This window comes from Lynx canadensis, chromosome F2 (genome assembly GCF_007474595.2).
Source record: "Lynx canadensis isolate LIC74 chromosome F2, mLynCan4.pri.v2, whole genome shotgun sequence".
In the NCBI taxonomy this organism is placed as follows: domain Eukaryota; kingdom Metazoa; phylum Chordata; class Mammalia; order Carnivora; family Felidae; genus Lynx; species Lynx canadensis.
Window position 1 is genome coordinate 49,439,051 of NC_044320.2, and position 14,838 is coordinate 49,453,888.

The 14,838-nt window shown below is 37.9% G+C and overlaps 1 protein-coding gene across 3 annotated transcripts in view; it reads right to left on the minus strand.

Annotated features, from left to right (window-relative positions):
- Positions 1–14,838, minus strand: part of ATP6V0D2 (ATPase H+ transporting V0 subunit d2) — a 48,215-nt gene that overhangs the window by 13,715 nt on the left and 19,662 nt on the right. For all 3 annotated transcript variants that reach the window (XM_030304375.1, XM_030304376.1, XM_030304373.1), the window contains exons 3-5: positions 3,909–4,087; positions 2,392–2,471; positions 559–636 (exon numbers count right to left, since the gene is read on the minus strand). In XM_030304375.1, coding sequence (XP_030160235.1) covers positions 559–636; positions 2,392–2,471; positions 3,909–4,087 — 337 coding nt within the window. The remainder of the gene's footprint in view (positions 1–558; positions 637–2,391; positions 2,472–3,908; positions 4,088–14,838) is intronic.

Here is a 14,838-nt window from a genome sequence, read left to right on the forward strand (position 1 = left end):
TTAGAGAGGTAGAAAGCAATGGTGGCATTTGACAGATAATTAAGTGAGCATGCCAACCGTGAATCACCTAACCCCAAAAGTCTTCCTAACCAGAGCTGGAATGCCCGAGGGTTGTTTGAGTTTCCTTTATTTTAGGATTTATATAAGGAACAAGGCCCAGAGTGGACTTTGGTTCCAAGTTGTGAGAATTCCCAGATGCCCAGTGTTCCCTCATTGGAGGGAAGTTGAGTGATTATTACAAGTACTCATATTTCACCAATTGTTAATAGTATACCAAATTTTAACTAATTATAATCTATTCATACCACATAAAAATGAATCATGACCAAATTTTGTAAGCATTTTTCTTTTCTAATTCCAAAATAACTTTTCAATGTAGAAAACTTGCAAAATACCATTCTTAACTGAAAGCATCAAATGATATATATGATAAAATATGTTGTTTATTTTATTTTTATATAAAGGAGCTTCTAAGATAAAGAAAGATAAGTAGGACTATGCAAGTGAAAAGTGTGTAAGCATATTATTTGGCATAAAGAAATTCAAGGACTTTCTTACCTCAAGAATGGGACACATGATTTCTGCTGTGACATCACCATGATTCTTACAGAATTTATAGAATGCCTCGAGGTAAGACTTAAAAAGAAGAAAGATCATAAAACAATAAAATGAAGATATTTTCCTTTGGAAATTTGTAGATCAGCTTTTCATGGCTTATTAAATACTTTAATGGAGGTTGAATTACTTGTCCCATAGGGCGATATTTTATTAAAAATTTGGTACAAACTTTCACAATGAAGTATGTTGCACAGCTTTAAAAAAGAACAAAATTGTACTTATCATACCTTATGATTCCTTAACAAGCACTTTTTTTTGCATGGTTCTTGGGTTTATTTCACATGATTAATGTTTGGCACTCTAATAAGAGTGCCAAACTCTTTTATGAGCTCAACAAATAATTCTAGATTTGGTCCTGTGCCGACATTTAATCTCTCTTGGTGCTCAGGAGACACGTTTGGGATGGCTTTGAACATGGAAGACACGTTGGAAAGGCAGAGTCTGGGCTGTACAGTTAGACTGACTGTGTTTGAATCCCAACTCAATCACTTACCATTTAACTGACTTCTGGCAAGTAAATCTTACCTCTCCATGTCTCAGTTTTCTCATCCAAGGAATGGGGATAGCACATAGTTTTGCTGTGTGGATTAAGTGAATTAATGCCTATAATTTACTTAAAACAGTGCCTTCTGTTAGCTATATCTCAAAGATGGCTGCTCTAAGTCCATAAGTTTCTTTATAAAGAGGAAAATTGCCTGCAACACAATGCTTTTGAAAGGACCTTATGTTTTAGCATAACCAGTTATGTAAATGGCATGACAGTATATATTCCTTCAGTTACTCTGTGAGAGTGTCTGTCCAAAGATGCTATTGTTGTCTGAGTGTAAATGGACAGAGTTTGCTCAGTGCATATGACATAGAGCTACTCAAATGGTGGCAGCATAGGCAGATAGCTGGCCAGATCATGCAAGGTGGTACCTATGTTGTAGTGTCCACGAGTTGGTCATTTTCGTATGCTGTACACTGTCAGTAAATGGACAGGTTAACTGTGAAACTCAAAGACTCTATAATAGGATTAAGGATAGAGATGGATGCTACATGACACAAGGCTCACTGTGTATGCTGGGTTTTGTGTTTTTTTCTTAAAATTTTTTAAAAGATTTTATTTTTTTAAGTTTTTCTTAATCTTTATTTATTTTTGACAGAGAGACAGAGCATGAGTGGGGGTGGGGTACAGAGAGAGGGAGACACAGAATCCAAAGTAGTTTCCAGGCTCAGAGCTGTCAGCACAGAGTCCGACGCGAGGTTTGAACTCACGAACTGTGAGATCATGACCCCGAAGTCGGTCACTTAACTGACCGAGCCACCGAGGCACCCCTAAAGATTTTATTTTTAAGTAGTCTCTACATCCAACACGGGGCTCGAACCTACAACCCTGAGATCAAGAGTTGCATGCTCTATTGACCGAGCCAGCCAGGCACCCCTATATGCTGGTTGTTTTAAAATGGATATGGTTCATCTTGCTCATCTATCCACCCACCTACCATTCACCCATCCAGCTGCTACCTTTTATGCTCTAGGCACACCAGGCAAGGAGCTAGGAATACAGAGAAAGATGGGCGCATTACTTCCTCTCAAGAATCTTGCTGCTTCAGGGGAAGCTGACGTGTACGTATTTAACCAAAAGACCAAGACTGTAAAAGCTGTATTCCAACCATGTATAGCTTCATAATTGCAGAAGTTGGCTAATGGGCAAAGTAACTTTTGATAAAGAACTCTGGTTAAGATGTATAATGTAAAAAAGAAAACCATAATATTTTGGGAGACACTTACCTTGTACAGTTTATTGCGCAGTAATTCAATATTCAGTTCATCTAGGGTATTTTCAGACATGCAGTCTTGAAAGAATGGAGCTGAAAGTGGAAATTATCACACAAAATAAATTCATCAAAAGCATGATTATCAACTATGGAAAGATTTCCTGCACATACCATCCTGTGCTCATTCCTGACCAGGACACTGTGGAGTGGCAATCCACAGACTGGATGAAGCTACCAGTAATGGTGACAGTGAGAGTGATTAGTTATTTAGCATTTACTCTGTGCAAGCTGTTCACTAAACATTGCATGTATTTGATCCTCACAACACCTTGGACCTATTCACTTTATGCCTTACTTTTTGAAGTGCCCCTACCCCTCATCTAATCATAATATTTATCACTTCCAAACTCACTATATGCTAAGGATTGAGCTGTGCTAAAACTGTGTCATATTTAGTTTTCAAAACTCTGTTATACTAAGATACTATTGTTTTTATTTATTTTTTTTAAATTTTTTTTAACGTTTATTTATTTTTGAGACAGAGAGACAGAGCATGAACAGGGGAGGGGCAGAGAGAGAGGAAGACACAGAATCTGAAATGGGCTCCAGGCTCTGAGCTGTCAGCACAGAGCCTGACGCGGGGCTCAAACTCACAAACCGTGAGATCATGACCTGAGCCGAAGTCGGACGCTTAACCGACTGAGCCACCCAGGCGCCCCATTATTGTTTTTAAAATGAGGAAACTGAGATGCACTGAATTGCCCCAAGTCACCATGTTGGGACCAGACAGAGCCTGGAATCAAACATCCATGATTATAGGCTTACCCTCTTTCTTTCACACTCCCTTAGCACCACACATTTAATGACACCATTTTTTTTTCTTTTTAAAATTTCTGTTTTCAACAGCAACTATTTTGACAAATGATCTACAGTGAATTGCTATGAACTGCTACTATCCAGGTTTCCTGACAATAATGTATATAAAATTATCCCATTAGCATTTTGAATGCTAGAACTATTATCAGTGCTACATTATAATGAAATTAGCATTTGTTTCCTCATTGCTTCAGGTCATTTGACAGGCACCCCTGAGCGTCTCAGAAAAATGGCATTCCTAAACTTTCTAAACAAAATGTACACAGCCTTATTTAGACAGAAATTTAAAAGGAAAGGATAAGGAATTAATCATATAGAACCCAGTTAGAAAATTAATTTTTTGAAAAATGACAAGTTCTATCATTTATTTACTATGATCTGGTACAAAGTACAAAGATGTGGAGGTCGAGAGGTAGCCCCAGCTCCTACTGAGCTACAAATGGATCTTATGTGACTCTAGGAAGGTTACTTTCATTTGTTGCCATCTGAAAAATGAGGGAGCTGAACTAGATGATTCCTTAATGTCCCTTCCATGTCTATGAATCTGTATAGTATGATATTATATTCATGGAGAAAACGATGAATTGAATGTGCATTTTTTACTGACTATGATGATGTGCACACGCAGCTATACAACTGCTTATGCATTTGTACCTAATGGTGTTTCAACCAGAACAGCATTGAAGAGGTCCGAAGGTGTCTCAGCAATGTTGACTGCTTCCATTTCTGTGAAACGGCCCAGTGGGTGGCACTTCACCAGAATTTCTTTCACAGATTTTTTTTGCAATGCACCGTTCATCAATAGAATCACATTGTCTATCATGTAACTGCACCTGGTTTAGAAGAAAGAAATCAATTGCATGAGAATAAGAAGCATACCACCAGTAAAAAAATAAAAATATAACAAAAAACAATAATAAATAAATAAACAAAAATATAGTTCAGTCATATACTTTTTCATTAAGGAAATATAGGAGTCTCTTCTTATTTTGAACTTTGGGGTTTGAGAGATGTGAATGGGGTAAAATATCTGACTCTCTGGGATATCATAGTTTGAAAATCAATGTTGTAATAACTAACTAAAGCTAAATAAAACCTAGGCTGGTGGAAATTTGCAGAAAATGACCCCTACATTGTAATTGGTGAACGTGGTATGAGGGTGAGTGTGAAATTGTGTGGTTTCTCAGAGTGGGCTATGGTCTTAAAAAGTTGAGGAACACAGACCTGGAGCATTTCACTCTATCTTAAAAACTGACTATTTAAATCTGTAGTAAAGCCCATCATTGAGGGGTGCCTGGGTGGCTCAGTCAGTTAAGTGGCCAGTGGTCTTGATTTTGGCTCAGGTCATGATATCACAGGCAAGAGACTGAGCCCCACCTTGGGATCCATGTTGGGTGTGGAGCTTGCTTAAGATCCTCTCTTTCTCTCTCTCTCTCTCTCTCTCTCAAAAAAAGTCAATTTCCTGCCTGTTTAAAAAAAAGCCCATCATTGATCCAAAATTAAATTTTTTTATTAAATTTAATATTAAAATGTTTAATGTTTGTTTATTTATTTAAAAATTAAAATATTCTGTATTCTTTTCCTCCTATGAGACCAGGTAGTGAACTTTCTAGCCATTTTCTCCCTAGATCCCCAAGAGCCCATAGGTTCATATTTTATATGGTTACATGGCTAAATATAAGCTCTGCCCAGGATATTCTGGATGCATATGCTTGTTCAATCATGTGCTCAGCACCCAAGATATTCCAAGCAATGAGGTTGAGAAGTAAAAGAAACACAGTCCCTTACTTCACAGAGAATATAGTTGGAGGGAGGAACTGGACAAAGAATCCATTACAGTAAATTGTAACCAAGCACAGATGCCAGGCAAATTATAGTGTAGTGAGGGGATTCAGAGCTGGGCACCAAAACAGCCTGGGATGGGACTTCTAGGGAATGCTATTCAAGCTGAAACTTGCAAAACGAGTAGGAGCTATCCAGGCAACAGTGGCTAGGAATTAAGGAAAAGAGCACTTCAAAGCAGAAGGAAGTGTATGTGAAAAGCCCCAGAGAAGAGAATACAAGGAGTTCTCTGCCTGGAGCTGGGCACTGGAGGTGGGGCTGTGGCTGAACAAGCAAGGTTTTGACAGACAAAATGAAGAATCTGGGTGTGGGGGGCGATGGAAGATACTGAATGCCTTCAAGCAGAAGGGGGTGTTATGATTTATGTAGAATAATGATTAAAACAGAGAAGGATAAACAAACAGATAGTGAGGTGCTTTACAAAAGTTACATCATTTAATCATGATAACAACACTGTCATGATAACAAGGTGTACTGTGATTATCTCCATTTTACAGATGAGGAGCCAGAGGGCCCAAGGAAGGTAAAAATCTCACTCATGATGACACAGCTAACAAATGAAAGAGCTGAGGAACTCAAAAGCAGTCTGCTTCTGGGATCTTTCTCTTAGCCTTTATATTATGCTGTGTTTAGCAGTCAAGGATAGTCAAGAATGACACATAGGTTTCTAGGTTTACAAGATCGTGGAGTCATTTATTGAGATGAGAGCATTGGAGGAAGAGTAGGTTGTTGTGGGAGCAGATGTTTTGGACAGAATGAGTTTAGATGCCCGGGAGATATCCAAGAGGAGATGCTAAGTAAGCTTCAGAAATATGAGTCCTGAAGACAGCTGGGAGCAGACATTTGAGGGGGTTTTGTGGGGGTGGAGGGTAGTTTAACAGTGGAAACATAAGTCTTGGGTATGGTTGGGATCACATCCTAGAGTGCATATAGTGTTCTGCCCTGAGAACCCTGGAGAAACTCAACATTTGAGGACCTCGATGGAATCTCAGAAAGAATGACCAAATAGGAGGGGGAAAACCAGTAAAGAGAATTCTACAAGTCCTAGGAAGAAGTGGTCAGATCATCAAAGGCCACAAGAAAGTCAAGGTAGACATTGAAGTGTCCATAAGATGCAGCAACTAAGTGGTTATCTGGCAACACAGTGAAAAAACTTCCAGTGGAGTTTATTGGTGGAAGGGACACGGGAGAAGGTGGCAGAAATGTGATCACGTGTGTTTAAAGTGAGTGGGAAGTAAAAAGGTTTAAAAAGAAAAGATTTCAAACAACAAATTGACCTTAAAAGGGGAAGACAGTTCAATGGAAACCCAGGGGCCAAGGGGCTTTGGATTTTGGTTTTTGTTTTTTTAAGATGGGAGAGAAAAGAACATGGTCCAGTGGTGAAAGGAAGAAGGGAGCTGAGAGGGTGAGGTTTTGAATCAGGAGAGCGAAGGGGCAGCCAACTTAGGAGCTGAGGTTCTCCAGGTTTGACAGTGATGGGACTAACCCCTGCCACAATTCAGGCTTGAAAAGTAAATGAATAAAAATTAGCCAAGTCTCTTAGAAGCACTGTCCCTGGAACGTGGCTGCAGTGGTCACAAGACTTCCTGTGCAAGAGTGCATTTCCCGCTGGAAGAGAATCTCCTTCATTGTGAAGCTTTGACAGTTTACCCCAATAAAAATTCTATCTGAAGAAGTTTAGAAGCAGGCAATTATCCCTTTATAAAAGGCACATGACTCTAAAGTTTCTTCGCCTCCCAAACAGCAGTACTAAATTTAGACATTATAGAATTTTAGACTCCTTTTTATCTTTTGAAAATGATATTAAAATGGAAGTGCTTATTTAACTGTCCTTTTATGGCTCAAAAACTATTACCTGAGAGGGGAATTGCTAGCACTTAATAACCCTTAGCAGGCTCCAGACATTTAATTGTTCCCCACAGCACCTCTGTAATGTAAAAGCATATGAGCTGCTAACATTCCCAACTTGCAGAGGACTATTAGACCAACGTTGACAGGCAACCAATGTCAGTGCTGTAAGGATTTAGGCGACATGTAACACTCAAGCCTTTGCCTGTGCAGTAGGTGTGCTCATGTGTGTATTGAGTTAAACTTACTTGCTTTTAGGGATGTCTGGTTGGCTTAGTTGGTAGAGCATGACTGTAGTATCAGAGTCATGAATTGGAGCCTCACATTGGGGGTAGAGTTTGCTTAAAAAAAAAATCTAAAAATTTAATTTAATTTTTTTCTTTTTTTTTTTTTGCTAATAGTCTAAGCCCTATATTGCAAAGAGCAGGGCTATAGAGATTGGTTTTATTTCAACTCATTATTTAAATGGTCTTGTTTCTAAGATGGAACAGTAGCACAGTTTTCCTAGTTGTTCAGGAAATGAAGACAGAACACAGGACTTGGTCCATGGCAGGGGACAGAAGGGAGAGGACTTCTTTCCTGTCCCCTCCCTCATCCCCATCACACATATGCTGGTATATAACTATCATTGGCTCTCTGGGGTGGCAGGGGGAATGGCATGCCTAGCAATAGTTTATATTCTCCAGACTCTAATCTTTATAGACCTTCAGGGCCGTGCATACAGTGATATAGTGGTAGGGAATAAAATCCCTGCTGATATTGCTTGAGTAATTTCTGAGCTTAAAGACACTTGGATGTTCACCTAGTTCAATGTTCTCATGTTTTAGATAGTTGTGTTCATAAGTAGTGACAGAGCCAGGATGAGTTGGGTTAACTTTTCTTCTACTAGTAGTCTAGACAAACATCCTCATTTTAGCCCCCTCCTAAATATTTTATTCTATAACTCTGATATTGGCACCTATGAAAACCATGATGTCACCGAAAATTGTGATAGAGTGAACGACTTAATTTCAAAAATTTTAGGTTGTAAAAATTATAATTTTTAAAATACCTGCCCTCTTGGAGGCTTTTACTGTGTGCCAGACGGTGCATGCATGTTCTCACTCAAGCCGCACTAGTCAATGAGTCAATGCTGAAAGGACCATCACTACCACCACTTTATTTAAATATCTTGTCCAAGATCACACTGCTAGAAAGAGGCAGAGTTGGTACCCCAAAACCAAACCTCTGACTCTGTATTAGATTCAGAAAAAACAGCTAAAGGCAAATGATATTTTCACATTTCCTTTTGGTCTTAGTGCTATTTTTTCTCTCTCTCTTTAAAGTTTATCTCTCTCTCTCTCTCTCTCTCTCTCTCTTTTTTTTTTTTTTTTTTTTTTTTTAGTAATCTCTATGCCCGAGGTGGGGCTGGAACTCATGACCCTGAGATCAAGAATTGCATGCTTCTCTGACTGATCCAGCAAAGCACCCTTATTTTTCCTCTTTTTGTTCCCAAACTTATTTAAGGGTCTTGAAGCTAATTAAAATATATTTCTTATATGCTAACTACCAAATTCTGGGCTGTCATAACAGTTGCTGAATGGTCAGATAATGTAGAGCCATAATTTGGCGAGTTAGAGGAATTATTCTTCAGCTCTAGCCAAAACCTCTGCTCAGCCTCAGATCTATATTCTTTCACTTCCTTTTTGTGGCTATGACTGACTGGTCTTCTCATAGACATCACAGTCATATTATCTCAAAACCTGAATGCCCCTAATGTTTCTCTTTCTTCTGTAATTGCTATCAGCAACATCACTACTTTCATTCCTAAAAATCTGTCAATGGCTTCCTTTTGCCTTTAGAATAAAGAACAAATTTCTCATTATTGTACACAAGGCTCTTTATTACTTGGCTTCTGATTACTTCTCCAGCTATGAATGTGAATAATATCATTAAAAAGAAAGTGTGCATTTTAGAAAAGTGAATAGAACAGAACCCCACCCTCCCCCACCCTGCAAAAGAAAACTCTTAAGGGGCAGTAAGAAAACTTTGCAAGGAAGACTGAGGAAGGGCCAAAATGGGAAAAGGAGCACGAAGAGAAAGAATGCAGGGGACATGGACATCAACAACTGAATACCAGGGCAAGTTATGAAAGGCTGAAAATATATCCTACTGGACCTAGCAGCTAGAGTGGTTTGGGTGGCCCTGTGGCATAGACAACAAGACTGAAGTGGTTTGAGTAAACAAGTGAGAAAATAGAGGACTCTAGACTATCCTTTTTAAGAAGCTTAGCATCAAGGTGTGGGAAAGGTAGAATATCACTGTCTTCAAATAGTCACTGTGTAAACTAATCAAATCATCCAATGACATTTTGTCAATCTTAAATTGTCCCAGTAGAAGAGCCGGGGCTTTGAAACAAAGAAACCTAATTCTGAACCTAACTCTGTCACTTAAAAACCAGTTTAACAAGAGCTCCATTTTCTCAGTCTTAAAATGGAAATATTTATTCAACTTTGAATGGTTGGCATTAGTATTAGTAACACAAATGAAAGCACTAGCAGAGTGCCTCAGATAAAGGAAGGCAAAGTCATACACTCTTAGAGGAAGATAATTTCCTATAAACCAGACTTTGGAGGAAGGGAAGCAGAAAATTATAAGCCACATCATCTTTGGTATAAAAATTTGCAATGTTTAAACTCTTTTATGGCCTGAGATTTCTACATTTCTGTAGTTTCACACTGAGTTCTAGCCAATAGAACCTTTTCAAAATTTTCTCAGACGTTATTAACCCCTTTACGGTGTAAAGACAACAACTGAGAGGTAGTCATTTAGAAGACTGGAACATCCACAAGACCATAAATTATGTTATTTGCTGGGATATTTATTAAACATTAAATCTGATTTATACCTGTTTTATAAAACTTGTTACCATCCTGTTCTGCATATTGTAACCCTAGAATGATCCTTGCATGGTCATTATTTCACAATGTTTCCTATAAGATACTGGAACTTCAAACAGTTTAATGTTTATCTCTTTGGGAATGTAATCATTAATCTGAAAACAATTCTGATTAACTAGCTGTCATGAATGACAACTGCTTTTATATATAAAAAGGCCTGAATCCCTTTGTTAGCTGGAGAATCTTCAGGGCTCTGTCTGAACTTCTCCATTTGGGTGCATTTGGATAGTAAGTAACTTAGTGCACGTGGTGATTACAACAGGTTCATTATCTAAAAGCATTGTGACTTGATCGTAAGAGCCACATCCTGATATCAGGACTTGATTGCCATACATTCCTTTCTACCAAGAGGTTGAATCAGTATCTTTCCATCTGCAACACTTGATACAGCATTCTTGATGACAGTTCTGCTTAGGTGACCAGAACTGTGATGTTTGCTAGGTCACACTGGTACCTACAAAGAATACAGGGACAGGGACATGAAATGCATAATCAAGAGTAATTGTCCATAGACAGGATTGGGTGATGTCTGAAATACACTTGGTGTACTGTAAGTTATTTCATTCCTCAGTGCAATTCCTCAATGAAATGTGCTGATCCACTGCTAAGAGGCCTGACAATATTTATTGTGACATGGACAATAGGGCCTTATTGGAAGTATTTTCCAATGTATTAATTTTTTTAAATGTTTATTTATTTTTGAGAGACAGAGAGACAGAGCACGAGCAGGGGAGGGGCAGAGAGAGAGTGGGAGACACAGAATCTGAAGCAGGCTCCAGGCTCTGAGCTGTCAGCACAGAGCCCGACGTGGGGTTGGAACTCACGAACCGTGAGATCATGACCTGAGCCGAAGTCGGACGCTCAACCGACTGAGCCCCCCAGGCGCCCCCCAATGTATTAATTTTCAAATGGAAGTTTTCCTTGATCACATTGGGAAACATCTCTTTTACTCCAGATTCATTTAATCCAGTGCTAACTCCATATCCTCACATAGGGCAGTTCTGCTATTTAGTCTGACTCGCTAAAGAGAATGTTGAGATTTAGAATATCCCCATAAACATCTGCCCCTTCTTGAAATTTGACTTCTTTTGGGTAACATAATCTTACTTCCCCTAAAGTTTCCCTTTTTTAAATAGAAGAAGTGAAAATTAAAATAATTTTAAAAAGCAATTAATTTTGCTGTCACACTAATTTTTCCTTCTAGCAAAATAAAATAGTAAAAAATTGCTCAGAAGTCAGCACTGCCTATAATAGCATATTTTAGAACAAGACTGCTGATCACTACGCGTTTCCCAAACTCTTGGTAGCTCTGGAATCTTTAGAAGACTCTTTTCTCTGGTACTTCTCTACAATCTTGGTCTAACCCATCTGTGAGGATTTAAAAATTCTTCAAACTTATTTGTCCTTTTCTACATCAGTGCCCATGTTCCTATTATTCTCCATTCTCTAGCTATTTTGATTCTGTCTCTAAATGTTTGTATTTATATTTATCTTGGGGTGAAATTAATTTTCAATATATATTGGCAGTATCAATGGTGAACATAAAGAATAGTTAGCTCATTCGTTCACAAATATTTGTTGCATATCTGAGGACATAAGAACTGGATTCCAGTGCTAATTCTGCCCCTATTCAATTGTGTGCTTTTGGATAAGTCATTTTACATATTTATTTCAAATACAGCTATTTACAGATAATTCTTACCAATCTTTATTAGTTATAGGAGTTTGTTCAGTACATTTTTTGTGGCCTCCAAGAAGCCTGAACCATACTTGTACAGAATACAGACACAATGATGATTTTTTTCAATCAATGAATAAGTTTTTCTTTATGTTCATTCAAGTATATTAACTCTGTCAGTCACTGGGTAAACAAAGGTGAAGGACTTAATTGACTACCTGGTATCTTACCCTGAGCTGCCTTTCTAGGGTCATAGCTGCCTATTCCTTGCTTTTTCAATACTTTTCCATTGAGGAGATTTATAATATTAGAGAGATTATTCTATGTCACCCCTTCTTTAGCCATGCATGTAAATACTATGGTAATTCACAGGAAAACACCAGTGGAGTGATTCTTCTTGTCAGTTAGAGAGGTTAAACAAGTTGTATCTATCATAGCCTGTACATTTGGTCAAGAACAGTTAACAGGTGGATCTCATCTTTCTTATATTCAACAAACCAGTCACAGAAGATGTTGGAGCATCTTATATCTTCTGATGAGAAAAGAAAAAAAAAAAAGATCTGAGAGACTAGGAAAGGAACAAAACTTTCATATGCTGTTGGAGTATGAGAGTAATCTACTAATATCTATCAAAATCTAGGACCTGCATATCTATTGAAAAAGTAATTTCACTTCTAGGAATTCATGCTAAAGAAATTCTGGCATGGGAAAGCAAAGATATATGTACAATGATGCCTGGTGAGACATTATTTGAGAAAGCAAAGAAATGAAACAACGTAGATGGATGAAAGGGGAATAGTTAAATAAATAATGGTAGATGTAACACAGTGAGATACAAAATATTTTTTAAATAAGATAGATCTTATGTGCTTATGCAGAAAACTCTCAGGGCACATGAGTGGCTCAGTTGGTCAAGCATCTGAGTCTTGGTTTCACTTCAGGCCATGATCCCAGGGTTGTGGGATCAAGCCCAGTGTTAGAGCTGAGCATGGAGCCTGCATAAGATTCTGTCTCTCTCCCTCTGCCCCTCTACTCCACTCATTCTCTCTCTAAAATAAACTAAAAAATGAAAAAAAGTTTGAAAAAAAGAAAATTCTGACTAGATTATGTAAAAGATAACTTATAGGTAATATATATAATTTCACTGTTCTAAAGCAAACAATAAAACCAACTATGTATATTTATATTTGTTTGCTTACATACAAACATGCATATACATAAAACTTTTTCATAGAGAAGAAATTATGCATCAAACTTATGAAGGTTGGCGTGCCTGGCTGGCTGGCTCAGTTGGTAGAGCATACAACTCTTGATTTTAGGGCTGAAAGTTTGAGCCTCACATTGGGTGTAGAGATTACCTAGAAGTAAAATCTAAAACAAATAATAAATTTTTTTTTAAAAGTAAAAAAAATAAATCAAAACCTCTGGGCTTTGGGAAATATATTCAGAAATATAGTCTCTACTTAATCTTGGTTTCCTTATTTCTAAAACATGGATAATATTAGTGCCACCCATACAGTTGTCATGAGAATTAAATGAATTTAATACATGTAAAGTAATTATAAAAGTGCTGCCTTGTAGTGAGCACTAAATAAAATGTAATAAAAAATTCTTTAAAAAAAATAGGCACAGGCTTCTTTTTCAATTAAAAAAATAAAATAAACACGAAAAAGTAAAATACAAGGACGGCAATGGATATCTGGATCAGTACCAGGGTGGATTTCAGTCTTTCCAGGTTATGAGACAGGCTCAAACCTCTGTTACTCAACAAATGTTGGGGAAAGAGCAAGGCTTTGGAAAGCAGGTTACTGGGATCAGTCATGGCCCCTGGTGGTTGGTTGCTACCCTACCCAGAATGTCGACGAAGAGCGAAGGAAAAAACACGTCTCTTTTGGCCCTGATTTGTTTCCCACTCAAAGAGAAGTGTCGTAGGGATGGCATCCTAAGCTCTTTTACATCCAATATCTTAACATCCTTAAACCTCAGACACTAATTTTGCTGACGTCACTTGCCATCGGCAGCCCAACATTAGTAGTGGTTTCATGTATTGTGTTTCTGCGGCTGCGCTTTGCCTCCTCCCAGCCACATCCGTGTACAAACACGCTCTCGTCCTTCAAGTCTTCAGCTTTGGCATCACCTTCATTATGCAGTCTTTTCTCGCTTTCACCCGTGAATATTACACCCTAATGCAAAAAATTAGCTGCATTTTTTGGGTACGTGTATATGTTTATATTGAATATGTATATATTTTTTCATTCATCCAGTTTCATGGGCGTGGGACCTATATAGTCATACAGGGCCACGCTTGGTTTAATTCTCTGCTGCTGCTCTCTTGAAATTACTAAACATTTTTTTAACAAGGGCCCTGTATTTTCATTTGCACTAGGCCTTGCAAAATACATAGCTGGTCCTATTTTCAAATTACACTCGCAGTTCTATATTGTATGTAATTATTACTATTCTAGATGAGGAAACCAAGTCTTTGAATGAGTAACTTCTTTTCAAGGTTCCATAACTGCTCTATTGTAGACTCAGGTTAGAGTCTACCGACTAGTTACAAGAATTTCTCACCTGCATCAGGGTCACCTGGAGGGCTTATTAAAAGTGCAGATTCACAGACCACATTCCAGGGCCTAATAAAACATAATTTTTATAAGCAGGGTCTTGGAATCTGCACCTTAAGCAACTCTTCCACTGGTTTAGAGAACAAGATTATATTCAATTCATCTCTAATTTTAGAACCTAGCATAGGCCTTCACTCACAGCAGTCACTTAGTACATGTTATGCTGACTAAGTGAGTGTCATTCAGTTATAGACAGATCCAGCATTGCTATTGCAGAATAGCACCAGGGTTTTTCAATTCTCAAAGTGCTTGAGAGTTTAAATGCTGGAAGACTTATCAGCAGCTACAGTTGAGACATTTTTGCCACATACTTGCTTGCCATTGAACATCCACATGGAATCCCTGGATATAAAACCGTTAAGTTGTTGCAGTTCTTAAGATTTCAGAAGGACTTTTCTGGCCAGAGATTCAGAATCACAAATGCATAGTGGTGTCAAAAGGTCAATCTCATGATATTATTGGGAAGGTGATTACTGAAATCAAGATTTAACAAATTAAATACTTTGTGGACTTTGATGTAAGGAAGACACAAAACTCAGCACTTCTAAAATGTTCATGACCAGATGGAAAGCTATTTAGTCATTTAAAAATGCTAAGAAAATTTTTTGACATAGAAAAAAAAATGCTGATACTATACATAGAAAAATTAAGAT